This window comes from Arxiozyma heterogenica, assembly GCF_036370985.1.
Source record: "Arxiozyma heterogenica strain weizmannii chromosome Unknown scaffold_27, whole genome shotgun sequence".
Classification (NCBI taxonomy): Eukaryota; Fungi; Ascomycota; class Saccharomycetes; order Saccharomycetales; family Saccharomycetaceae; genus Arxiozyma; species Arxiozyma heterogenica.
This window is the reverse complement of record NW_027042680.1, coordinates 769,150-795,236: the sequence shown is the minus strand read 5'-3', so window position 1 is coordinate 795,236 and position 26,087 is coordinate 769,150. Positions and strand designations below refer to the sequence as shown.

The 26,087-nt window shown below is 30.2% G+C and overlaps 8 protein-coding genes and 2 non-coding genes across 10 annotated transcripts; 5 read left to right on the top strand and 5 right to left on the bottom strand.

Moving 5' to 3' along the window:
- Positions 1-116: 116 nt before the first annotated feature.
- On the bottom strand, positions 117-2,597 carry LAS21 (mannose-ethanolamine phosphotransferase LAS21; the record flags this gene model as incomplete). Its single annotated transcript, XM_064859977.1, has 1 exon — positions 117-2,597. One exon carries the CDS (start codon positions 2,595-2,597, stop codon positions 117-119), a length of 2,481 nt encoding a protein of 826 aa, XP_064713350.1.
- Positions 2,598-3,007: 410 nt separating this feature from the next.
- On the top strand, positions 3,008-3,856 carry NAT4 (N-terminal L-serine N(alpha)-acetyltransferase NatD; the record flags this gene model as incomplete). Its single annotated transcript, XM_064859976.1, has 1 exon — positions 3,008-3,856. One exon carries the CDS (start codon positions 3,008-3,010, stop codon positions 3,854-3,856), a length of 849 nt encoding a protein of 282 aa, XP_064713349.1.
- A 1,954-nt stretch (positions 3,857-5,810) lies between these two features.
- On the top strand, positions 5,811-7,691 carry PWA37_003450 (uncharacterized protein; the record flags this gene model as incomplete). The annotated part of the gene is made up of 1 exon (XM_064859975.1): positions 5,811-7,691. One exon carries the CDS (start codon positions 5,811-5,813, stop codon positions 7,689-7,691), a length of 1,881 nt encoding a protein of 626 aa, XP_064713348.1.
- Positions 7,692-10,829: 3,138 nt separating this feature from the next.
- Positions 10,830-11,417, bottom strand: PML1 (Pml1p; the record flags this gene model as incomplete). Its single annotated transcript, XM_064859974.1, has 1 exon — positions 10,830-11,417. The coding sequence occupies one exon, from the start codon at positions 11,415-11,417 to the stop codon at positions 10,830-10,832; it is 588 nt and encodes a 195-aa protein (XP_064713347.1).
- A 489-nt stretch (positions 11,418-11,906) lies between these two features.
- On the top strand, positions 11,907-12,869 carry CTK2 (Ctk2p; the record flags this gene model as incomplete). Its single annotated transcript, XM_064859973.1, has 1 exon — positions 11,907-12,869. The coding sequence occupies one exon, from the start codon at positions 11,907-11,909 to the stop codon at positions 12,867-12,869; it is 963 nt and encodes a 320-aa protein (XP_064713346.1).
- A 36-nt stretch (positions 12,870-12,905) lies between these two features.
- Positions 12,906-13,895, bottom strand: BET4 (Rab geranylgeranyltransferase BET4; the record flags this gene model as incomplete). Its single annotated transcript, XM_064859972.1, has 1 exon — positions 12,906-13,895. The coding sequence occupies one exon, from the start codon at positions 13,893-13,895 to the stop codon at positions 12,906-12,908; it is 990 nt and encodes a 329-aa protein (XP_064713345.1).
- Positions 13,896-14,423: 528 nt separating this feature from the next.
- MAD2 (spindle checkpoint protein MAD2) lies at positions 14,424-15,035 on the top strand (the record flags this gene model as incomplete). The annotated part of the gene is made up of 1 exon (XM_064859971.1): positions 14,424-15,035. One exon carries the CDS (start codon positions 14,424-14,426, stop codon positions 15,033-15,035), a length of 612 nt encoding a protein of 203 aa, XP_064713344.1.
- A 3,176-nt stretch (positions 15,036-18,211) lies between these two features.
- On the bottom strand, positions 18,212-21,751 carry PWA37_003445 (uncharacterized protein; the record flags this gene model as incomplete). Its single annotated transcript, XM_064859970.1, has 1 exon — positions 18,212-21,751. The coding sequence occupies one exon, from the start codon at positions 21,749-21,751 to the stop codon at positions 18,212-18,214; it is 3,540 nt and encodes a 1,179-aa protein (XP_064713343.1).
- A 1,517-nt stretch (positions 21,752-23,268) lies between these two features.
- PWA37_003444 lies at positions 23,269-23,341 on the top strand. Its single transcript has one exon. It is a non-coding gene; the product is annotated as a tRNA-Met (tRNA).
- Positions 23,342-23,748: 407 nt separating this feature from the next.
- On the bottom strand, positions 23,749-23,823 carry PWA37_003443. The gene has a single exon. It is a non-coding gene; the product is annotated as a tRNA-Thr (tRNA).
- Between the last annotated feature and the right edge of the window lie 2,264 nt (positions 23,824-26,087).

Below are 26,087 nucleotides of genomic sequence, written 5' to 3'. Positions count from 1 at the left end.
CTAACACCATAATTAGGAAGGATTTTAATGTAGATAGTATCTCTTAATTGTATGGACAAGAATATAATAATATATAATTTTTATAGATGTTCTATCTACACGCATGTCATTACAGTCTATAAAAAGGCCACTGTTATCATCTCAAAGATCCAGCCTACTACTCCTTGCATAAATAAATTCCAAGTAAAATAGTAACAAAGCTTAGGACTAAACACGCTCCAAATGAATAGGTGGTATCTTAATATTATACAGGAAGCAAACAAACAACACCCAATAATACAATTAAAAAATATGAAGGGTAATTTACTCTTTGCAAATATCTCCCATTTATTTGTATTTTTATGAGTTACACTTTTACTGTAAAGATATTGCCACGAAAATAAGGTCCAATATATAGCAGGAGCAAAATTAGACACTGTCATTAAGTATCCAACAATGTATATGTTATAATCCGAAGATATCCCATGGTATGCATTAGATAGGTCTATAGTTGCAATAGAATTTGAACCGCCGAACTGGAAAAAACAAAAATGCTGTAATATCATGGATACAATTGGGATCAAGTATAATGAACTTTTGAATTCATCTTTTAATATTTGGGTTGCACACCTTCCTATTATATCAAATAATAAGTACTGAGGAATGTTCCTTGATGGTGAAAGGTATAGTAAAAACATCGTGATATCTCTGAATAAACTTTTAATAAATTTCTCTTTATTACTCCCCTTAATGACCAATAAAAATATGCGTAGAAGCATTAAGATGGAAAATAACTTATAAACAATTAATGCTGTTGGGATCAAAGCATTTTCAAATAAAACCATATGATCTTCTTTTAATAAATACTTTGTAATAACTTTGACCATTTCTTTCAAATAATCAGGAATACTCTCTTTGTCCACGATAGTCCAATTAATTTTATATGAAAGAATTATTACTGGTAAAATAAGCTGAGCTAAAGGAGATAAATAATCAAAAGTGGATAGGATACTTAACCATAAAATTGTAACACAATTCAAACTCCATTTAATACTTGGAGTCTCATCTAAAAGATTACCAATAACATATGAATATACCGTCTTCTGGCCTGTGTTATTCCATCCACGAATAAGTCTAAGACAAATAAATATAATCAAGCTTGAGAAATATGTAGTTTTTTTCTTTGGCCTTGAAACTATTATTAACAATAAAGTTCCAGTAATGATCCACCACCAAATTTGATGTTCTTCTTCAACAAAACTACTACTAAAGGTTGACATACCTATCATTGAAGATATGAAAACTAGCATTATCATAATAGACGAGAACTGCATTTCTTTTATGGTTAATAGAGATATTAAGATAGCAGATAAAACAACAAATACATATCCAATAGCCAATTTTGTATAGTTATAATTAGTGGCTGATCTTGTTAAAGATTGTTGAACCTCCTTCATATATAAATAAAGTTTATCTATATCCCACAATTTAAAGTCTTTATCGATTATTTCATTATTTAAGATAGAAAGCTGCCTAAAATTCTCCCAAACCTTAATTAATCTTGTATCATTATCTAAAAACGGCAAAAATTCTGAAATTGTTATTCCTACACTATTTTTAGGGATTGGTACATTAAATAATGTTGAGATTGTAGGCACCAAATCAATTTGTTGAATCTGCTTCATATATTCAAAATTGACTTCACCATCATCATTTAATGGTGTATCAAGAGGCACACTTACATTTTCAAAAGGTCTGGATTGTAGTAATTTCGGTGACATGAACACCATACCAGCGTGTGTTTCACCAGCAGAAGATCCGCCATGGTTACCTATATCATTCATCCCATGATCACCCATAAACACCAGAAGAGAATTCTCATCAATGATTTCCTCGTATAATTGTTGAATGATAGTGTCCAGTTCAATCTGTTTTTTAGGCATGAATTTGGAATAGGCGCCACCTTTATGCCCGATGTGATCCAGACCCAAATAATGTAGAATCAAAGTATCCCATTGATCTCTTTCATTTATTTGGGTCTGTATATGCCTAGTCACATTATAATCTACTTCTTGAAAATCGCTAACGAAAAAAGAATTTGTTCCTTCCCACGCATCAAAAAATTTTTCTGCTGGAGAGAACAATTTCAGCCAAGTATCATCGCCGAAGAACCTTATCCTATGGTTTGAAAACCTACGTAATTGAAGTAACCAAGAATCTTGTTCTGAGATAGATGACGAATTGTCATCTTCAGCCACGTTTAAAATAGCGTCAAGGAAGCTAGGTGTGGAACCCGTGGTAATACCTTTTAGTCTTGGTAATGTGACAGTTGGGGGATTTGCGAATGCAGTAAACCCCCATGCTTCCCCTGAATTTAATTTTGAATGAACGAAGTGGAAATTTGAATTATGTTTATCGAAAATGAAGTCACTTCGTAAGGCATCGATGACAACCAATATTAGTCTGTCGAATACAGGTTTAGAATTATTTTGTAATGAAACATTGTAATTAAAAGTAGAGGCTCCATTCAATACATTTTTCTTTGGGAAAAAACCTAAACTGAAGAAATATATTGCTAATAATTGAATTAAAAAAATAAAAGTCAGTCTAAAAAGCATCCTTTATAATTGATTGAAATTCTGATATAATTTTATTGACCACAACAAGGTCTTAGTTTAGTCTGAAGTTGATGGTATCACTTACTTATATGACTATGTGCTAAAACTGGTAAATATATAGTAAGATTCTATATAATTATACATTTTATACATATATCGAATTGCTTTCTATATTATTTATCAGTTTATTTTTTGCATTATTTTCCTTTTTATTATTTTCTATTCTCTTTTTTTTTTTTTTTGCAATCTCTCGAATACGAAAACTTGCTTAATATTATCATATACAAAGAAAAAAGAGAGTAAAAGAGAGAGAAGAAAGATAGAAAAAAAAGAGAAACAAAGAAGACAATTTAACATGAAAAATATCGAATGATAGTCGATATATAGCAAGATATGCATAGCAGGCCAAAATGAGTCATTTAGACAATATCAACACTTTCATATCTAAATTAAAATTATTTTTCCCTGAAACTATTGAGTATGAGGAAAAGGATAGAGATATTGGTGTCAAAAGATTACTTAGACGTCATACGATGTATATAGATGATTCTAAAACCATCACAACTATTAATAAAGATGGTGATTCAATCCAGCCATATTCTACATCATTGGACGCTGTGAATAATAAAACAAATGTAGAGATACTAAAGAAATTTTTAAATATATTGGACATCAATCTTGGCAAAATATATAAAGAAGTGAGTCATCAAATATACAATAATCAGAAATCTTGGGAAGTGAATAAATGGGAAGAGATGTTAAGTCCAGGATTAATCTATGTTAGTTACTGGAGGACAGACACAGATAGAGATAAGAGTACAGATTTGCAACCTGTGTTGTTTTTATCATTTATGCTAACAGAAGAGATTGATGTTTCAAGGATTGGAGCAATTGAGTTTGTGGTGTATTTATATGAAATCCAAATATTGCCTGAACTACGTGGACTAGGAATTGGACAGAGGCTACTTGGCTGCTTAAAAGATACTTCAATGGGGTACAATAATTGTGATGGCAATAGCAAATCTGTATTCAAAAATGATACAATAATAAGTGCAATTGTACTGACAGTTTTCAGCGAAAACGAAGTTGCAATACGATTCTATAAGAAATTACAATTTAGATATACTGTGGGATCACCAAGGGATGAACTAATAGATAGAATTGCTAATAGAACTAGAAAACGTCAAAGTACAGCTAACAGTGTCACCAATCAACATGTGATTAAACCCATATATTACTTATTACACCTACCTTTATAGACTATATAAATAGATAAAAATAAAAAAAAAGAGAGGGACATATAGAAAACTCCACTCATCAAGCTTTCTTAATTTTACAAAAGGGTTTGTACAGATTGATGACTCTTTTTACTCTGACTGGTTTGATCAGATTGTTTGTTTACACACATATATAATAAATGTATGTATGTGTATATCGTAATCAATTGTTTTATTCTATTACGAAATAGTGTCACTATGATGACTTGTCTATTCTTCACTATTGTTTTTCTTCAAACAAAATAAAAAGTGATTGATTAACAATTGATTGATTCTAGAAAAGGCAACAAAAAATTAAAAAAGAATACCCTTTTTTCAGTTTTGAGTTCCCCTTTTTTTTCTTCCTGTTGTCACAAAACAGAAACACACACAAAAAATAAATAAATAAATAAATAAATAAATAAAAGAACTTGAAACAACAGCAAACGGCTGAATATGATTTATACTTTTTTTTTGTTTTCTAGCTATTGTTCTATTTATTTTTTTTTCTGTTATTGTCTTTGAGGGAAAAGGCAAAAACAAAAAAAGGGAAAAAACAAAAAGTTTAAAAAATCCGATTTTATAATTGATCCAATAGAAACGTAGTAATATGTAAAAATAGCTGAACCAAACAAATGAAAAAAAATAAAAATAAAAATAAAAAAAAATAAAAAAGGAGTTGGTGTAGATTACAGAATTAATGGAGAAAACCAAGCCAAAAACAAGAAGAAGAAAAAATGAAGCGCATGTTTGTAGATTTGTCTGTTTGTCCCTCTGTTTGTTGTTACTGTCGAAGTACCTTAACTTAGAATCTTTTTTTGTTTATTCATTGCTTAAGTAAACAACATGGACAAGAAAGTAAACAAAGAGAATAAAAAAAAAAATTTAAAATAATAAAAGAGAAAAAAATAAAATTATTAGTAAACCTAATCAAGGAACTGTATAAGTCCCTAAAGTTCCCAATATTGGGTAGGTTAATAACAATAATGATCCTATAAACAATACAAAGATATATTTAGATATTTTCTTTCTTTCTTTCTTTCTTTCTTTTCGTCTATTGATTGGTTTCCTAGTTCCTGTTGCATACACTTTTGTCTTTTTCTTTTTCTTTTTTTCCTTTTTCATACTTTCTTTTTGTTGTTTCTCTTCTTGAGTTTGAATCATAATAACTTGTTTTTGTTCCGCAACTCCTGTTTTTTTTCTTTTTTTCTTTTTTCGACATGGTAATTGTTTACAAAATGGGACTATCATTCAGATCTCAACATGTTTTGTCACAATTATTGTCTTTTCATTTCATTTCATTTTGAGATGTCTAGCGAATACTTATATAAAAAGAAAAGCAGGAAGGAGGTCGATGATGATGACATTTAGTCACATTTTTTGCCTTTTCAACTTTCCTAACTTCGCATCAACTAATTACCTTTCACTTCTACTTTTCAGACTCACACTCTACTCAAGATTTGTTTAGTGCTATCTTGTCTAACATTGTAAAGAGACGTCTTTCTAATTCTACTTCTTTCGTAGTTTTTTTTATGTACAGATATTCATACAAAGAAGACTTACTATTACTGATATAACACTACTGTTCTACATATATAGATTAGAGAACTAATACATACAAAGTACTCAGGCTTTACTTCAAAAGTTATTCTTCTATTCAAATATACTTTTTGTGTCAATATTCCTTTGTTTTTTTCTTTTCGTTCCCTTTTTTTTATTTTATTTTATTTTATTTTTTATTTTGCTTAATAATAATAACAAATATTACGTTGCTTCGAGAAAGCTTTCTCTCTCCATTAAAATTGTAAATTTCCTTTTACGGTACTCCGAGATCTATAAAGTTATCGCAAACATTACAATATTTCAAACATACAAATATTACATATTAAACGTTTCATTATTTATAAGTATCCGTTTTCTCTATCCTTTATTTTTTTTTATTTTACACATTCTCCAAATGACCTCTTTGAACTATACGTTTAATTCAAATGGTAATAACATCAATAATATTAATAATATTTATAATAATGGTATCACGATGACAGGTATGAATGATAACAGTAATAATATTAATAATAACAGCACACATCCAAATAATGGGGCTATATTTAGTTCTAGAACTTTATTACATCCTATGCTGGATTCTACTACACCAAGGGCGTCCGTTAGTCGTCATAACATATCTTTTGCTACAATAACTGCACCTCCTACCACTAACTTAAATAATAACTATACATCAGGTAATTCTTGCAATAATCCAAATATAATACATTCAAATTATTATCGTTCTGCCTCAAAGTTCAATCCAAATAATCCAAGTACTAATACCAATAATGGTGGTAATACTTCCTCGCATCAAAAACCACAGTCACAACACTATTCATATTTCTCAAACTTTGTACCAAAATTAAATCCTTCTAATACTCAATATTTACAAGCAGATGATATTAATACTAACAATAACAATAATAACAATTATACTCCACAGAATACGAATGGGTTGTTTGCACGTCCCTCTGTATCATATGACTTTAAAAACCCATTTATTCAAAATAGCCAATACTATTATCAAAATAGCGAATACGATAACAATTATACCAGCATTAATTGCTCAACTACAACTCCCGTTTCTGTTAATAGTAACAATACCAAAGACACAAAATTCCTTTCTTTGCTTAGCAATCCTGTTTTAAGAAATAATAGTAACAATGAAAATAACAATAATAACAATTCACTAATAGACTACAATAGTTATCTCCCAGAAAACTCTCCTGTCATCCAGCACTCTCAAAACCATCCTAGATTGTCTATATCCTCTCAACAATTCAATTCATCAACTATATTTAGTAACGGTCCAGCACCACCTCTAATGACTCCTAACATTAAGACAGAATCATTAAGCCAGTATCGTACAGGACATAGCTTGTCTTTCTCTGGCCCTACCACTGTATCTGCCTCTAATCTATCTGCACTCTCTGCACATTCTCCAGGGGTTGCATCTTCTATGGCCTCTACTCAACTTTGTCAACAAAAACGACAAAATAATCAAAAATTGTTCTCTCAGCAACTTCCTTTACGCAGCCTTTCTATTAGTTCTAATCCACCAACAGTGTTAAATGGAGGGACTGTAGTGCCAACTGTTGTGAATCCTAGATATTCTATTTCAAGTTCTTATAATCCATCCACATTAGCAACAACAACTATTTTCACGGGTACAACTATTAGTCCTACAGCAGCAGCTGTGGGCGATACTATTTCTGTACCTGCCACCACTACAATAAACACGGATAGTAACAGTGAGTATTCTGCTGCTAATCTAAATCCAATTATAAATGGAAATTTAAGCCCTAAATCAACTTATCGTACTTTTAATAGCAACACTTTAACTCAAGATAATGGAATCACCCATAAAAGGAATTATGGAAATAATAATGATGCTATTTTTACCGTTGAAAAGAGCAGAGAAGAAGAAGTTTATCCTCATAAATGTGAGCAATGTATGAAATCATTCAAAAGGCATTCTTGGTTGAAAAGACACTTATTATCTCATAGTGCAGAAAGACATTTTTTCTGCCAATGGTGTCTAAGTAGACACAAAAGAAAGGATAACCTTTTACAACATATGAAATTAAAACATCCAAAATATTTGTATCAGGAACTAAGGCTGGCCAATGTTCCATTTAAATGGCAAAGAAGCAAAAATATTAATTTTATGAATATTCCTGATGAAAAAAGGATTGATTATATTGATTCAATCAAATCTTTGTTACACCAAGGAATTCTTAGCAAGGAGGACGTTAAAAGAGTTTTAAATGAAATTATAGAAAGAAATCATTGAAAAAGAGTAGAAATAGTAGTAAGTATAAAAACTACTCATTGAATGTTTCTTTCATTTTTTTTCTTTTTTCTCTATTCCATATTTATATATTCTTATATATTTTAACAATATTCTTTTTTGAATTTTTATATCTCTAATTTTTTCAATTAGCGAATATAATATTAGTTCTTTTAAAAAACAATTATCTCAAATATATGATTGAGATCTACTACAGTACGGATTTCTTTCCTAATATTTTCTTTTTTTTATATTATTACTCGAAAATATAAACAATAAATGAAATGAAATAATCCGATTATAAATATTATTAATAAATTTTAAAAAAAAGGTTAAAACATTGACATTTAAAGTCTTAATTATTTGTTCTTATTTAAAAAAAATTAAATAATTGGTTTCCTGATTTTGTGACACTCTACGCAACTAATTAATTTTTTTTTGCTAAAAAATGTCGTTTCTTGTCTTGGACTTTTGCTAAAATTAATTATATTAAGAATATATTATAGCAATTAATTTACCAATATCCTTCATAAAAAATTAATATATAAAAAGGACAGAACCATTCTAATTTTTTTACAATAATTTGTTCTTTCTTTTTCATTTTTCACTTAATCTTTTCGTTTGTTTCCTTTAAATTTCTACCATAATTTTGTATTAGGAAAAATCGCAAGTGTCAGTTAATATATAATTGGTACTCGGTAATTTTATAAGTTGAAAAAAATCAAAACTTCAGCCTTAAAATCTTCTAATTGCGTTCTGCCTTCATTGTCCTTTGATATGTGTTTATTTCAAATTCTTTTTTTTGGTGCCAGTGCTCTAGTTTCTCCATTTTGCTTAATTTATGTCAGTGTTGCATGGGTTATTAGAAAATGTAAACCAGATTACGATTAAGACACAACTTTCGCAAAAAATTACTCTATTTTATTATTATTTAATTTTTTTTTTTGCACTTAATTTTTTTGTCCTATTGCATTTTATATTACAAAGTATTTTACTTTAACAGGTAACATAAAATTGTGGTGCAACAAGATTTTCCCAGATAATATTCTAATCAAATATTTGAAGGGAACTTTCTTTGTACTCACTCTTTCATTATTAGAGACAACAATTTTATTTTTATTACTGTCAGCTTAGATTTCATATGTTAGCGTAGAGATTTTTAAGCACTATCACACTCTTTATTTTCTAACTTACTAGAAGTTAATATTTTGTTTGAATTACCTCTATTTATTCGATTTCAATTTTTGCATTGTTATTCGTCATGTTGATTACATTATATATTCAATTCACATCAGCATTAAGGTTAACTTAATAAAATACTGTCGTTTTTTTCAGGAAAGATTAGAAAGTTTCACATAAAGAAAGGTGACCAACAGTATTTCCATTATAAAAAAGTGTCCAAATTCCATACACCTCAATAATTGAGTCAAATTTCATGTTGGTAAAACCACCACTTTTCAATGTTGTATTCTTTGCTTAAATCTTTCCAATCAGATTAGTCATATTTTCCTTGAGGAGTTTTTTGTTACATAGTTCATCTTTTTTTGGACTTTCTTCATTTATGCATTATAAGTACATATAATATAGACATCAATATTCCCGTTTCTCTCAATATTTAATAATAAAATTTTCTATCTTCGTCTTGAAAACCATATTCTAATTATAACTTGTTAAGATTTAGCCATATCCTCGCTTTACAAAGAGTTTACTTTCGTAAATATTTCCAATTTCAGTTTATCTTCATCAAAACATCACTGGTCTAAATGTCAGTAAAATATACCACTAAAATATGCTTAAAATTGAACTTATTGATACGTATTGCTTTTCACTCTTTAAAATTAAAATTGATAAATGTTATATTGTTGAATTATAAGTTGACACACTAATATTACTGGTAAGGATAATATAGAAAAATAGTAGTACCATATCGTATGTCAATATTTCGTTATCAGATTGTAAAAAATGTAGGAATATTAATCTCGTTACATACAGAAGCTAGCTATCAGTATCCATATAAAAATATTTTGAACTTCTAAAACAATATAGCTACTCCCATAATTTCTATTAGACAGACACCTATTTTTAATACAAGCTGTAGTAATACAGCAGTGACAAGACAATACATTGGTATATAACAAGAGCATTTACAGGAACTATATTACAAGAGATTCTAACTAACAGGAAGTTCTTTTGCATAACAGTTAAATGAACATCATATAACAATCCTATTATTAATATAATCAAATGTCTTGACAACAATATTATCCAACTTCTTAAAGAAACGTTCCCAACAACATAAATATCGCAGTGACAAAAGCTATTCTGATGACAGTATACAACAAAATATTGGCTAACAATCCCAGATATATTATTTTTAATATTCTAACAGTTCTTTTGTTATTATAAAAAATATTTAACAATAATTTTAAATATATTTATCCCTCCTAAAATATCCTTAGTAGTAAATTGTAGATAGCATAAAGCAAATGAAGTATCACCCTTTCATAATAATAGACAGAAAATTTATATGCTGCACTACCTTTTAGTAAAATACAAAAGAAAAGATAAATCATTAATTAGTAATACTCTATAGTAATCTTAACAAAAATTTTTCCTAAATTTTTTTTAAATTGGTCTCAAATTTATTATAATTTTATTTTCTTAATCCATTGATACTGTTAAGTAACAATCAATAATATTTCTATATAGTTACATTTTTACTTCCATATTTAGACACACATTCAGATAATATCACTAGTGTTAATAGTATTTTATCCCATAAATATAAAATCAATACATCAAATCTACATATTCCACGGAAACAATATCCTCTTGAGAAAACATTTTCTAATCAATGAGAAAGACCTTATGTCGTAAGTTAAAAGGGTAAAAACAGCCTTAATGTAAGTCTGAAGAAATAAAGGAGGATATTATGGAAAAAAAATAAAAACAAAACTAAATGTTTAGAATTGTTTAAGTATAAGATTTGCGGACTCATTATCCCAAAGTTGCACTAGCAAAATCTAGATCAGTTCATCACTATGTCTGTAATAAGTAATCAGTTGCTTTTGTTGTAGTTTAGCTTACGATGAACAAAAAGGAATCTTAAAGCATGGTTGTGTGAATATTTATATTGATAGATTAGCCTTGCTGAAATAGAACCTCATAATCGGCACTTATATCATTTTCTATTTGATATGATATGGTATCATTATTTGAAAGTTCCACATACCTTCTAGTAGGAATAGAAATACCATTCAATGATGTACCATTGACAGATTCTAAATCCATGATATAAGCACAAAGTCTACCTTTTATTTCTCTAAATTGTATTACACAGTGTTGTTTAGAGTAACTTCTATCAGGTATACCTATATCTAAAATACTATTTCTTGAAGAGTAAATACCATTGGAGGTCTTATTAATACTAATACGACCAATAAGATAGGAACTTTTGGTTTCAAGATTAAATTCTTTGATTGGGAAGGCAGATGCTTTACGATATAATTTTGCCTTCAAAATTGGTCTCTTATGTAATGGAATATGGTGAGTGTTAAAGTATTGTTTTGGAGAAATTGCATCAGCTGGTTCGGAATATTTCAATTGGATCCCATTAACAATTTCACACTCATCTAATAACCCTGATTTTTCAAATATGGGTATATTTTTACTCGAATATTTTGCCTGATAATAATGTCTTGGTGCGTAGTCAAAAGGAGGACGTCTCATCTTGCAGAAGCAATAGTATATCGTATTAACTAATATCCAAAAAGCAAAGCTAATATCAAAATTTTAATACCTTCAATACACAGGAGACATAAAAGTTGAGTTACAACTACTCTAACAAATTTATAATTTGTAAATGTCCATAAAATGATAGAAAACAGAATGTACTATTCTGTTATCACTGTGTGAGTGTTACCTTAGAATTGTACTATCTTTTTTAAAGTTGATTCTCTCCATTTTATTTTGACGAGTGAAATTTTTCGTTTATATTAATAATTTTTTTCCTCACTATTTTGAATCAGTGAACTTTATAAAACTATAGATTGTACCTAGTAATGTGTTGCATTTAAAGCTATTAATTTATACAGAAAAAAAGAGAGAAGAAAAAGCAATCAACGTGTTACTGTATATATTGTATTTTATAATACTTCAACAATATCAAACAGAAAAGTTATACTTATCATCACTACGAAAGCCTTCTATCCATTTACCATGCCATCATCTTTTGAATCCCAGTTATTTTTGTCTAGACCGTATCTCACCAAAAACCAAATTATGTGTGCACAAAGGAATACAATCACTGATCGAAGAACTTATAATCAGAAAAAGCTTGGTATTCTTAATTTTTTATCCGAACTTTGTATCAAATTGGAGTTACCTAGAAAGACTTTAGAAACCGCTATGTATTTCTATCAACGGTACCATCTTTTCAATAGTTTTGAAACAGAACTATGTTATACAGTAGCCACAAGTTGTTTAGTTTTAAGTTGTAAGCAAGTAGAAACAGTCAAGAAGGTTAATGAGATTGCTATTCTATCATTACAAATTCGTAATATGATTAAAATAAATCCTAATATATTGGAATCATTTAAGAAAAGATTATATCAAATCGAATTAAGGATACTGGAATCATGTAATTTTGATTATCGTATCAATAACAATGTCTATATTGATGAATATATTATAAAGATTGGTAAAACGTATTCCTTTGATTTTAAAGTCTGTAGTTTAGCGTGGTGTATAGCGTACGATGTTTTAAAACTCGATGTGATTCTCATGGTACCACCACCTATAATTGCATTAGCTACAATAAAAATTGCATACGAGCTTTATAATTTAAAACATTGGCCATTGAATAGTCATGAAGCGATAGGTGCAGATGAAGTTATAGTGGATGACATTATGTTCCATATAATAGATTTCTACATTAATGCATTTGATTTATGCGATTTGAAGTATAACTTACCAGCAGATTTGGATCCAATTAGCGTTGAAACATTCATTCAAATAAAGAGTCAGTTGGGACCTGAAGTCAATTCTGAAGACGTACCGAATAACTATGTAAAATATGATATATTTTTGAATAAACCTAGACAATATTCTGTTCAAGAAAGAAGATATGTCCTTTCCTCTAAGTTTTTAAAGGAAGAATTAGAATCCTTACAGAATGTGTAACCATATATATATATATAGTATTATGTAGATGATATATTAAGACAACTTTGATAGAAGATATTTATACCTATTTTGACGAAGTGGATCAAGTTTTATAAGCTTTTCTAAGTAGCCTTTAAAAACTGACCTATCAGTTAGATTATCGAAAGAATTTTGAATCATATCTATCTCTAGAATAATTTTCAAACACCAAAAGTTGTCCTTACCAGAAAACTCTAATTCATCCATGTTAATCATTTCAGCATTCTCTCTAAGTTCCTTCAAAAATTTTGAATAACCATCTTGACCCAATAATTCTTTTACAATAGGGAATTTTATCATCCATATTATATAAAACCAGACAGACTGATCTTCTGCATCTGTAAATATTGCATTTGTGATATATTCTATTTCTTTATTCATAAAATCATATTTATCCGCAATTTGATCGTTCGATAGCATATTTGTAATTAATTGAACTCTTTGATGCCATGCAGAATAATTTGAAATATTTTTGTTAATTTTTGAAGTTACATACTCAAACTCTTGTTTGTTTAGACTGTTCTTGGTCAATTTTTCTATATTGGATATCACAACCCTTCTATAATGCCATCCGTGGAAATTTCTCGCATCCATTTCCAGTAATGCATTAACTACGATTAATTCACCTTGCCACATTTTTAGTTGGTTTATAGGAATGTTATTTAATATCCAAACTCTATGATTCCAAATCCAGTAAACTTTAGGAAATCTCTTCAACTGAATCATAGTAAACTTTAATTCATCTTGCCAAAATTTTTCATCTATCAAATTACCTATATTTGTAATAATATCTCTACGATAATTCCAAGCTGTATTAAATTCAGGGTTTATATCTAACACTTTTGTGGTCAACCGCATTGCTTCTACTGAATAATTGTTATTGTCACGAAATTGAAGCATTTGTTCCACCAAGGCCCTGTATGTTTCTATCTTCTTTTTATCTTCCTCTCTTTTATGTCTCAACAGTTCTTTTGTCCATTGTTTTCTCTTAATTCCATGCTGCATATTGATATATTCTGACAACTTTATTCAAAAATTACTTGATATAATAAACACAGATTAAAACTTTCTAATAGACAAGTCAACAATCTTATTTTCTTTTCAATATTACTGTTATTATTTCGTATTTTTGTCTTTCACTTGATTTCATATAATAACACTAAATGTACTCTCTGAAAAATTCTTATATATAGAGAAAATGAGCTACTTTAAATACAGAAGTATACATTTTGTTCCATATCCTTATGATAGTACCTACTCTTTTTCACAATCCTTGACGATGTCAACAAATAATTTCAAGAAATTATAATCTCTATAAAAAAATCAAAACAGAAAAGTTTAGATATTTGTATATGAATTACAGTTAGCACTCATTAAAGAGAAAAAAATCCAATTAAAACAGCTAATCATCACAGGTGGCCACTATAATTCAAAACACATATATCAATCATATCTAGTTATATTTGTCCTTATATTTTTTATTTTGTAATTTAGTATACTTTCCTTTATTTTTATTACAAACAAAGATACACAATGAATTCCTCAATTGCTTTAAAAGGTTCCACAAGAATAATAACAGAGTTTTTTGAATATTGTGTTAATTCTATTCTTTATCAGAGAGGTGTATATCCTGAAGAAGATTTTGGTACTGTCAAAAAGTATGATCTAACATTAATGAAGACGCATGATGATGAATTGAAATCATATATTCGTAGGATTTTAGGACAAGTTCACAAATGGATGCTTGGAGGTAAATGTAACAAATTAGTTATTTGTATTGTGGATAAGGATGAAGGTGAAGTGGTGGAACGTTGGGCATTTGATATTGAAAGAATATCTGTTGAAAATAATGAAAATGAAAATAATCATAGTCAATCAGAATCTAAACTATCAAAAGAAGAGATTCAAAAAGAGATTCGAGCATTAATTAGACAAATTACTGCTAGTGTTACGTTCTTACCTGATCTATCCAATAAAGGGCGTTATACGTTTAATGTGTTAGCATATACAGATGCATACGCTAGAGTGCCAATGGAATGGGGAGATTCAGATGGCAAAGAAATTGAAAATGGAGAGGTTATGCAATTCAGAAGTTTTTCTACCGGCAATCACAAGATTGGTGCACAAGTCAGTTATAAATATTAATTTTTTTAATTGAAGAAAACCAACGAACTATGAAAAAAAGAGATTTAAAGTACATGTCAATATGTCTTTTGCTTTTTCTTTTTTTAACAATTTCCTTATAATATCGATCATGTTTGAACTTTGTTTGCTTATTCGATATATATGTTTTTATTCAAAAATAGTATAAACATTCTTATATTAAAAAAAATAGAAGAGGTCAGAATTTTACAGTAAAAAAAATTGTTTTATGGTGAATTGATTAATGGTTGTATAACTTACACAGAAATTATATCAAATATGGAAAATTTATTCATTAATAGTTGTTTGGATACTATTTGTGTTTTTGCTGTATAAAATTCGAATATTAATAGTCACTTATAAGTCAATTTGAAATTTTATAAAGCATGAAAAAGTGTTTCAAAAGCAACTAATAATAATTTATGGGTGCATAGAAATTATATGAATAAACAGACATTGTTCATGCTTATTTGAGTTTTTAATGATGCGCTGATTTCCGATTTGCAAATTATTAGATCAAATATTATTTGGAATGGTCTTGAAACGATTATATCAGGAAATTGCAAGTCCTAGTATAATGACTTTTTAAAATCTGCGAACAAGAGGGAAGAAAATACGCTTAGGAACCCCTTTCCAGATGCCAATTTTTTTGGAGAAGGCTCATTCTATTATATAAAAATTCATTCTATAACTCTATATGACCCTTCCCATTTTATTTCCGTCTGATTTTAATCAATTATGTTTTATTGTGATATCTTAGAACACCGATTGCTTTTTTAATTAAATACACCTGTGCTTAACAAACTTTGTGATTGTAGTTTGATTTCAATTCGAAGAAGTACAAAAATGAAGAATAAATATGGGTAATATTAAACTTAAGTCTTACCAATATATAAAATATATAAATAATTATCCTACAAAATATGAGCATTGATGCCTGTGGAAAGTTGTAAATTTCCAATGTTTGTTATTCACAACTAAGATTTTTTTGTTTACTGAATCGTATAGAAAAAATAAATGTATGCGGTTTTTTGATTAGTGAGTACTAGTTCATTCTTTATTCTTCTTCTTTTTATTTTTTTTTGAAATTTTATACATCTCACATTATCAAGATAATATAAATGTACAAACGTTAGAATATATATACTCGCTAAAATTAAAATTACTATTATAAATTCAGAGTGTTTTTGAAAATGTATCATTTCTCTGTTTGGAAGTTGGTGCAATTTATAATCCACGTCTATAATAAAATCATACATGATCAAATAATCATGAACAGAGAGATAATTGATAATTGCAAAATATGTATCAAGACTAAAAAATAAATAAATCGATAAGTCTACTAATGCGTTTCCAGTCTGAACAACGAACTTAGAATATAATAGTTTTTAACAAACATATGAGATAAATATATATAGATGGTTTGCTTAATAACTGGAGATGAACTAATAGTCAATTTTAACCACTATACTGTTTACAGTGCCAAAAAAGATTGTTGGAAAATGAGAGTTTATTACTGTCATTTTCATAAGAATTATTTTTTAATTAGCTTTTCTGTATGATATGCGGTGAACAGATGTACCATAATATTAGAAAGACACTTTATTTTTCAGCAAATATGTTTTTCAGAGATTTGAAAAAAAATGAAAGACTTAAACTAATATTTGAAATAAATACAAGTATTTCTACTATGTATACTTTATAATTAATATACACATAAATTTAAGATAAAAATAACAAGCATATATAACTTAATGATGTCTTCCATTACCACGGACGCTGAGGGCTCCAAATTCCAACATTACCTTTAATATGAAAACTGAATTCTCTAAAGTTCAGCAGTATCTAGTATTATATATAATAACAATTAATCAGGCAATCAACCAATAAATAAAATAAATAAATTTAATAAATTATAGTATGCTTAATATAAATTATATTAAACACTAATCACGGAGTGTGTATTGTATAATAAAGAGGCAACGCCACCGAGATTACGTAAGATTCTATCTGAATCTAGAGTGATCTATTGTGTTTTAAGAACAACGTGTCCATTTGCCACCTAGTGTACAGCGTGTTTACATATCTTTGTTACTGCGCCACCATAACATATTATGTTTATGTATACCGTGTTCATTATAGTTCTACTACGCCACCATAACCTATTGTCCTAAATGTTCTATGATCTTCGATTATATTATTGTAACTAATAATAAAGATATGGACTACTAATCCATTAATATATCAAGTTGAATAGTTGATCGAGTTCCAGAAATATATAAAAGGACAACGTTTTCTGTAGATGGAACTATCTTCTATCACTCCTCTCTTACACATAATTTAAATATATTATATATAAAACAAAACAACCAACGAACATCCAACGGAAAATACAATAAGTAAATAGTATAATTATATAAGCTCGACATAGCCGTTAATATATAAGACCGTATTAATAATTGCATTACCGATTGTATCAATTATTGTCTCGATTATTAATAGATTATCCGTTTGATATTTCTAGTGCTTCCCCGAATAACACAAAATTCTAATTATATTATATTACAGCGATGTGTATAATTGTTGTAGTATGGTGTGGTGAAGTTCTTTGTGTATTCCAGGGAAGCGCAAATAATATTAATAGTAATTCAAATAATCGAGACAGTAATCAACTATAGTCGATAGTATAATTACTAAAACGGTCTTATATATTAAGCGGCTTATATCGAGCTAATGTACTTATTCGAAGTTACTTGACTTGTTACTTGCTTGTTTCTTTTTTGTTTATACATAATATATAAATTATTTACAAGAAACGATTATGGAAGATGATCTTTTATCTCCTGAAAACGTTGTCCTTTTATATGTTTTCTGGAGCTCGATCGATTATTCAGATTACTACATTAATGACTTGACTGATTCAAACCCTAAAATTTATTATATTAATTTAGGTGCACTACTGGATTAGAACTGCATCCCAATTCTCTAATCATGGTGATTAGTAATACACGTGGGACTTAATAAAACAATAGGTAAATTCTAGATTTGCCAAGATCTTATGTAATCCAATCTTTTTATTATGCAGCATCTAATGTTGTAGCACATGTATGGCTTATTAATACACTAATTGGTTCTAGATTCATTCAGGATCTTATGTAATCTTGATGGTTATAACTATTCTATTCCACAACATCTTCCTCTCTCTCTTGGGAACCTTGTTTCCATAATTGTACGAAATTGTCAATTAAAGATTGACCAATATTTGTTGGGAGTAAGTTAAATTCTTCTACTGGATATTCTACTGTAATAGTCGGATCAACATCTTCCATATGACAATAAAACACTTTGTTATCTTTATCGTAACCGACTACATTAATAATTTCATGTACTCTTAATTTCCTTTCGGCAGCAGTATTAGGCGGATCTTTTGGATAGCGGTCTTTTCTACGTTTTAACGGTTTTAGTTTTTCAACATTAATAACTCTGTGAGTCTTTTTCATCGAAGGTAAATCTAATTCGTAAGCATTGTCATTTATTTTCTTAACTACCTTAAATGGGCCAACGTATATGGGTTGTAGCTTTAGATATTGACCTCTCTTAAAATAAGCATCACGATGTAGCAGTACAAAATCACCAATTTCAAAGGTAACTTCCTTCCTCCCTTTGTTATGTGTAACTTCCATGTTGATCTGATTCTCAGTTAAGAAATCTTTTGTGCGTAAAGTAAGTGCTTTCAACTTTGTGGCTAGTTCTTGTGTTGAATCATGACGGGAAGAAACAGCATCTCCTGTAACTATGATTGGTTCATTAGGGATGTATCCAATATCTACTTCAAAAGGAGCTGTCTTGGTTACGCGATTGGGAGTAGAGTTATAGACGAATTCGATGTGAGGAAGTAAACGATCCCATTGTCTATGATTGTTACCAGTATAAGTCTTTAATAACCTATTAAGGATCTGTATTGTACGTTCAGTTTGACCATCTGTTTGTGGGTGATTTGCTGTGGACATTTTCAATTTTATATTCAACCTTTTTGCCATTTCTTGGTATTCTGCAGAGGTAAAACGAGGGTCTCTATCTGAAGTAATGGAATATGGAAATCCATGGTAAGCGAAAATATAACGGAATAAAGCATTAATAACGGAAGTAGTATCAAATGGGTAACTACCAGCAATTAAGTGAGTTCTTTTTGAAAACATGTCGACTACAACCATAATCATGTCGTTACCTTGTTCTGATTTAGGTAAACCAGATACAAAATCTATGCTAATATTTAACCATCGACCTTCGGGAACTTCAGAAGGCATCAATAAGCCCTGTCTATTAGGGCGATGAGATTTAATCAACTGGCATTGTATACAGGAAGAGACATATTCATTAACAGAGTGGTGTAATTTTGGCCAATAATAACGACTTGCAATTTTATTGTATGTAACGGTTGAACCGAAATGACCACCATAAAGGCCATGGTCGTGATATATTCGAAGGACTTCATTTCGTTTAGCGTCGGGAACAACATAGCGTTCTTTAAAGTAAATAATATTGTCATTAATTGTAAAACAATGGCGAAAGGTTCTTGATAAGTTCAATTTCTTCATATATTTCTTGAACAATGATGAGTTGCAAATGGGTAAGTCTTTTGTATCAAGTTTGGTAATATAAACAAAACAGGCAGCACATAATGGGTCAGCTAGGTATTCTTCGTACCAATTTTTCGGATCTAATGTGACGGCAGCATCTTCAATAGCAGCAATATTGTAATCTGCTCTGGAAATAGCATCAGCTACTACATTCTTTGGACCTGCTAAGTATTCTAGTTTAAAATCATATTCGGCTAATTCATTTAACCATTTAATTACTCTACGAGAGGGTTCTTTGTTCTTTTGTGCCGTTAGTAAACTAATATGGTCTGTTCTCAATATAAAATGCATGCCATGAAGCATATATTTAAAATGTGATAAGGCTTCGACAATGGCTAGGAGTTCAAGATCTCCAGCAGAGTAATTTTTTTGAGCGCCTTGTAAAGTTTTTGAAAAATAACCCACGACCCCGAGAATTTTTCCTTGCTCATTCACTTCTTCGAGTACAGCACCTAATCCATTCTTTGAAGCGTCGGTTGTTAATCTGTAATGACCATCGTGTTTAAAGGAGACTAATATTGGGTTTGAGATTAGGTGTGACTTTAATGTGTTAAAGCTCTCATCTTGATCCGTCGACCACTTACTTTTACCATGTATGTAATCCTGAATCGGTTGTTGGATGTGAGAGCAGCGGGGTATAAAGCGTCTATAATAGTTTATCATACCCAAAAATCTTTGAGCTTCTTTAATTGTTCTGGGAGTGGGAAATTGTTCTATAGCTGCACATTTCGAGATCAACGGTTGGATTTTATTAGCAGAGATAGTGTATCCCAAAAATTCAACAGATTTAGCGGCAAAGTTACATTTTTTCTTTTTTACAATTAATCCTTCTTGAGTTAACCTTTGCAATACGATGTCTATATGTTTCCAATGTTCATCAACGGAACGGGAGTGAATTAAAATATCGTCGAGGTAAACACAGACATATGGTAAGTCCCTAAATAAATCAGCCATATAACGAGCAAACGTGCTTGGAGCATTAACGAGACCAAACGGCATGACGGTATATTCATACTTTCCATTAGGAGTAACAAAAGCGGTTTTGAAACGATCGTCCATTTTCATAGGTATTTGGTGATACCCTGAGTGGAGGTCCAAAGTTGAAAAAATGGTTGAAGAGCCAATCTTGGCCAATAGGTTGTCGATTCTAGGTAATGGAAACGGGTCTTTGATTGTCACAGTATTTAGAGCTCTGTAGTCCACACATAAACGATATGTACCATCTTTCTTTTTAACTAGAACCACTGGTGAACTACAGGGTGACTTGGAGGGTACAATGAATTTCTTTTCGAGAAGGTCGGCAACGATCAGGTTTATCTCTTGTTCTATTTTTGGTGTCGTCTGATATGGCTGTCTTCTAGGCAGGCGTGCACCCGGCTTAATTTCGATCTCGTGTTCAACCTTTGGAGGTTCAGCGAATTTCTTAGGTGGTAAATCATCGCGGACTGTAGCAGAATATTTCTCTTTTAACCAGCGAGGTAGTTTATCAAATCGATCATCTGTATCTGTTTCAGAAATCTTTATAGCAAACACAGCAGCAGCATTTTCAACATCTAATTCTTCGGTATCATTCTCGGTAAGTACGGATACAATGTATTCAGGGACCGGTTTCTTGTTATTTAATATCTTGTGGAGCAGCGGGTGAGATGATATAATCGGGTGTCCTATTATGATTTCAAAAGTAATAGCATCAGTTATGTATACGGGTGTTTTAATTTTTATGTCATCGAGTTCAAGTAAAATTTCGGTGGATTCGTTAGTGTATGACGATTCGGATGATACAACACCTCTAAAACGGAATGGCGGAGCGGTAGAACGTGTTAACTTGAGGTTGTCAGCAATATCGGCTCTAATAAATGATGTGGGGGAACCAGTATCCACTAAAACATTGACAGGTTTTTCTTTAATAAACATTTTAATTTGGCAACTGTTGCCTACGAGTGGATGGGGAGCGGACACGATGGGAGCTAGTGTGACGGTGTTGTTGTAGAATTGTTTTTCATTTGGGACTGCTCGCCTTACGGTTAGGGCAGTCACTGTAGCGGTGTAATGGCTTGTAACAATAGAAACATAAACCATGATCAATACAATATTGACGAGAGGGACGCTTAATTGGTTGTTTGTTTGCTTGGGAAGATTTGTGATTTCCCTTTCTGCCCCCTCTTCCGTGTGAACGATAAACAGCAGCAACTTGAGGATGATGATCAGTAGTAGAGTCCATAGGGACTGGGTTAAGAGCAGCGGTCATATGGATGTCTCCATCCATATCATAGGTGGTGAAGGTAGGAAATGAACGGTTGGTGATGGAAACTGTTTCACTGGCAGCTTCCATAGCAGCATCAACAGTGGTAGGGCGAGCTAGAGCTACCATACGGGCAGTATCAGGAGTAAGACCGCGATAATAAAAAAGTAATTCTCCCTTGGGAGTCCAAATGTTTGAAGGCATCAAAGCTAATAGTTGTGAAAACTTTTGATTATAAGCGTCAATGCCAACGGTAGCTTCCTTCAAGCGTTGGAACGCATTGAGGATGGCATGAGGGTCGATCATACCAATAAACTTATTTTTAAAATCCACAAGGAATTGTTCATAGGAATGTTGGTCATGATTACGGATCCATTGGACATACCATTGAGCAGCGGGTCCAGTTAAGTTTCGGCCAAAAAAAGCTATACGATCCACATCTGTTTGGAGGTTTCGAGCATAAAGTTGTGCTTCGACAGTAACAAGGAAATCTGGTAGTTTAAATAAATCATAGCGACCAGAGAAGCGCATTGGAGCAGTACTGTAGTATTTGGAATCGGATGGGACTGGAGCAGGAGCAGAAGTAGGGTCAGCGGTTAGGTTAGTAGTTGGAGCAGGAGTAGTGGTTGGTGCGGTGGTATGATGTTCTGTAGCCGTAGATGCATCAATAGCGTCTAAAAATTCGTTCATATTTAAATTATTCGAGGACATGATGAAATAAACGCTACCAGTTGTTGTAGTATGGTGTGGTGAAGTTCTTTGTGTATTCCAGGGAAGCGCAAATAATATTAATAGTAATTCAAATAATCGAGACAGTAATCAACTATAGTCGATAGTATAATTACTAAAACGGTCTTATATATTAAGCGGCTTATATCGAGCTAATGTACTTATTCGAAGTTACTTGACTTGTTACTTGCTTGTTCTATTTTGTTTATACATAATATATAAATTATTTACAAGAAACGATTATGGAAGATGATCTTTTATCTCCTGAAAACGTTGTCCTTTTATATGTTTTCTGGAGCTCGATCGATTATTCAGATTACTACATTAATGACTTGACTGATTCAAACCCTAAAATTTATTATATTAATTTAGGTGCACTACTGGATTAGAACTGCATCCCAATTCTCTAATCATGGTGATTAGTAATACACGTGGGACTTAATAAAACAATAGGTAAATTCTAGATTTGCCAAGATCTTATGTAATCCAATCTTTTTATTATGCAGCATCTAATGTTGTAGCACATGTATGGCTTATTAATACACTAATTGGTTCTAGATTCATTCAGGATCTTATGTAATCTTGATGGTTATAACTATTCTATTCCACAACAATAATTAGTGCAGCTTTGGTAGCTCAGTAGGAAGAGCGTCAGTCTCATAATCTGAAGGTCGAGAGTTCGAACCTCCCCCAGAGCATTTATTTTTGCAATTATAATATGTGTAATATCCCTGATATTACTGTTAGGGCTTGTTTAGAAAAATGAGGGTTGACGATATTTTTCTAAACTTTCCTTTTTGCAAAATTTTACAAACACACATAAAAACAGGAGTAACCCACATAAGTACAAGAGAGCAACCAAGAAGAAGAAGAAAAAGGAACCAAGGACTACCTAGGTTTAGAGATAGTATATAAGTGTATACTATTAGGTTAACTTAGATTAAGGATATATAGATATATATATATATAGGAATATTACAGCTAGAGATATAGAAAGAGTCTATTCTTATATCTATCCAAGTGAAATATTATTGAGATTTCAATCAGAACTACTGTTATCAGAAACACATAACCTCAGGGTTATTACATACAGAAGCAAAAAGTTTTGCTTCCAATCGGATTCGAACCGATGATCTCCACATTACTAGTGTGGCGCCTTACCAACTTGGCCATAGAAGCAAATCTCCTATTCTTCGTTGTGGAATAGGATAGTTATAACCATCAAGATTACATAAGATCCTGAATGAACCTAGAACTAATTATTGTATTAATAAGCCAAACCCATGCTACAACATTAGATGCTGCATAATAAAAAGATTAGATTACATAAGATTTTGGCAAATCTAGAATTTACCTATTGTTTTAATAAGTCCCACGTGTATTACTAATTACCATGATTAGAGAATTGGGGTGCAGTTCTAATCCACTAGTGCACCTAAATTAATGTGTTGGAATTTGGAGCCTTCTGCGTCCATGGTAATGATAGACATCATTAAGTTATAGATACTTGTTATGTTTTTTGTTGGAATTTGGAGCCTTCTGCGTCCATGGTAATGATAGACATCATTAAGTTATAGATACTTGTTATGTTTTTGTATTAAATACCTGTACATATTTATTATATAGTGTATTCAGTATACATTCTTTTATTTACTTTAAGTTTTCTTTTAAAGTTTTTCATTTCTTTTCAAATCTTCGAAAGACATATTTGGTGACAATTAAAATGTTTTCCTGATATTATGTACATCCGTACACCACATAATATATAGAAAAACTAATTAAAAATAATTCTTATGAAAATGACAGTAATAAACTCTCATTTTCCAACATTTTTGTATTAAATACCTGTAGATATTTATTATATAGTGTATTCAGTATACATTCTTTTATTTACTTTAAGTTTTCTTTTAAAGTTTTTCATTTCTTTTCAAATCTTCGAAAGACATATTTGGTGACAATTAAAATGTTTTCCTGATATTATGTACATCCGTACACCACATAATATATAGAAAAACTAATTAAAAATAATTCTTATGAAAATGACAGTAATAAACTCTCATTTTCCAACATAATGTAATAAATTTTAGGGTTTGGATTACTAATCCTTTAATGTATCAATCTTGTTGGAATTTGGAGTCCTCAGCATCCATGGTAATGGCAGACATCATTAAGTTATAGATGCTTGTTTTATTGTGTACTAACTACATGTATATACTTATTATATAGTGTGTACAGTATACATTTTTATATTTATTTCAAGTTTTCTTTTAAGATTTTCATTTTTCTTCAAAGCTGTGAAAAACATATTTGGTGAAAAATAAAGTGTCTTTCCAATATTGTGGTACATCTGCCCACCACATAGCATACAGAAAACTAATTAAAAAATAATTCTTACGGAAATGACAGTATTAAACTTTTATTTTCAAACGACCACATTTAATGATTCAAATATGAACTAATAATTTGTTAATACCGAAACCGGAACATCTTGAACAATTGACTGTCACATTGTGGTTAATTGTTATGTTTCTTCTTATCTGTTTTGGAAAAATGGTAATTTATTTCCAAACTGAATTGGAATTTCTTACAGCTCTATTTAACTTTTTGTAGACCTTAATTAACTAGCATTTAAATTCTTGTTAATTTGCATTATTTTTATGGTAAAGCAAAATAAAAAATACTCTATTATAAAATTCGGATATACACTAGAAAATAAGAAATCAATTTAAAAATTTATATTGACAAATGTTCACAACTTTTTTTTGCAAAAGAAAAAATCACTATTATTACAGTTGACTAAAAGAATTGATAATAGTTATTAACATATAATTATACAACAGTTTGGAAAAATGAATTAAATTTACAACAATTATTATTCAGATGATGATTGTATAAATTATACTGTGTATTCTAGACTATTACCAAATGTAAGGGTTATCTCGAGTAATATACTAAAATATGGATATTAATCATATATATAAACACTTATAAATTATATAATTGGTTAATTCTAACTATTAAATAGATTAGTCTTGGATATTTGTCTTGTTCTTCTTAACCTATTAGATAGATTATGAATATTAATGCTGATAATTATCTCTGGCACTATCTCTCAATAATCAAGGGTCTCTTAAGTAAGCTTCTTAATAATTTGCCACCAATGTCCATCCGATGATCATATGTTCGTTCGAATACACTCAGAACCTTGAGCCCAGAGTTTCGGTTGTTCCAAGTCCTTCGCCTCGACATTAGGCGTTACCCGCAGACTACGTATTTCAGGATTTCCAGTTAAGGCTCCTTACACTAAACTTTATTTATATATTTTTGAAAAAGATTTTTAGTAAAACATGAATGCAAAATGATGATATATATTTTTTTCAAATACAGGCCTTTTTCAAAAATATATAAAAAACTGGTATAGGAAATACAGTGTAAGGAACCTAA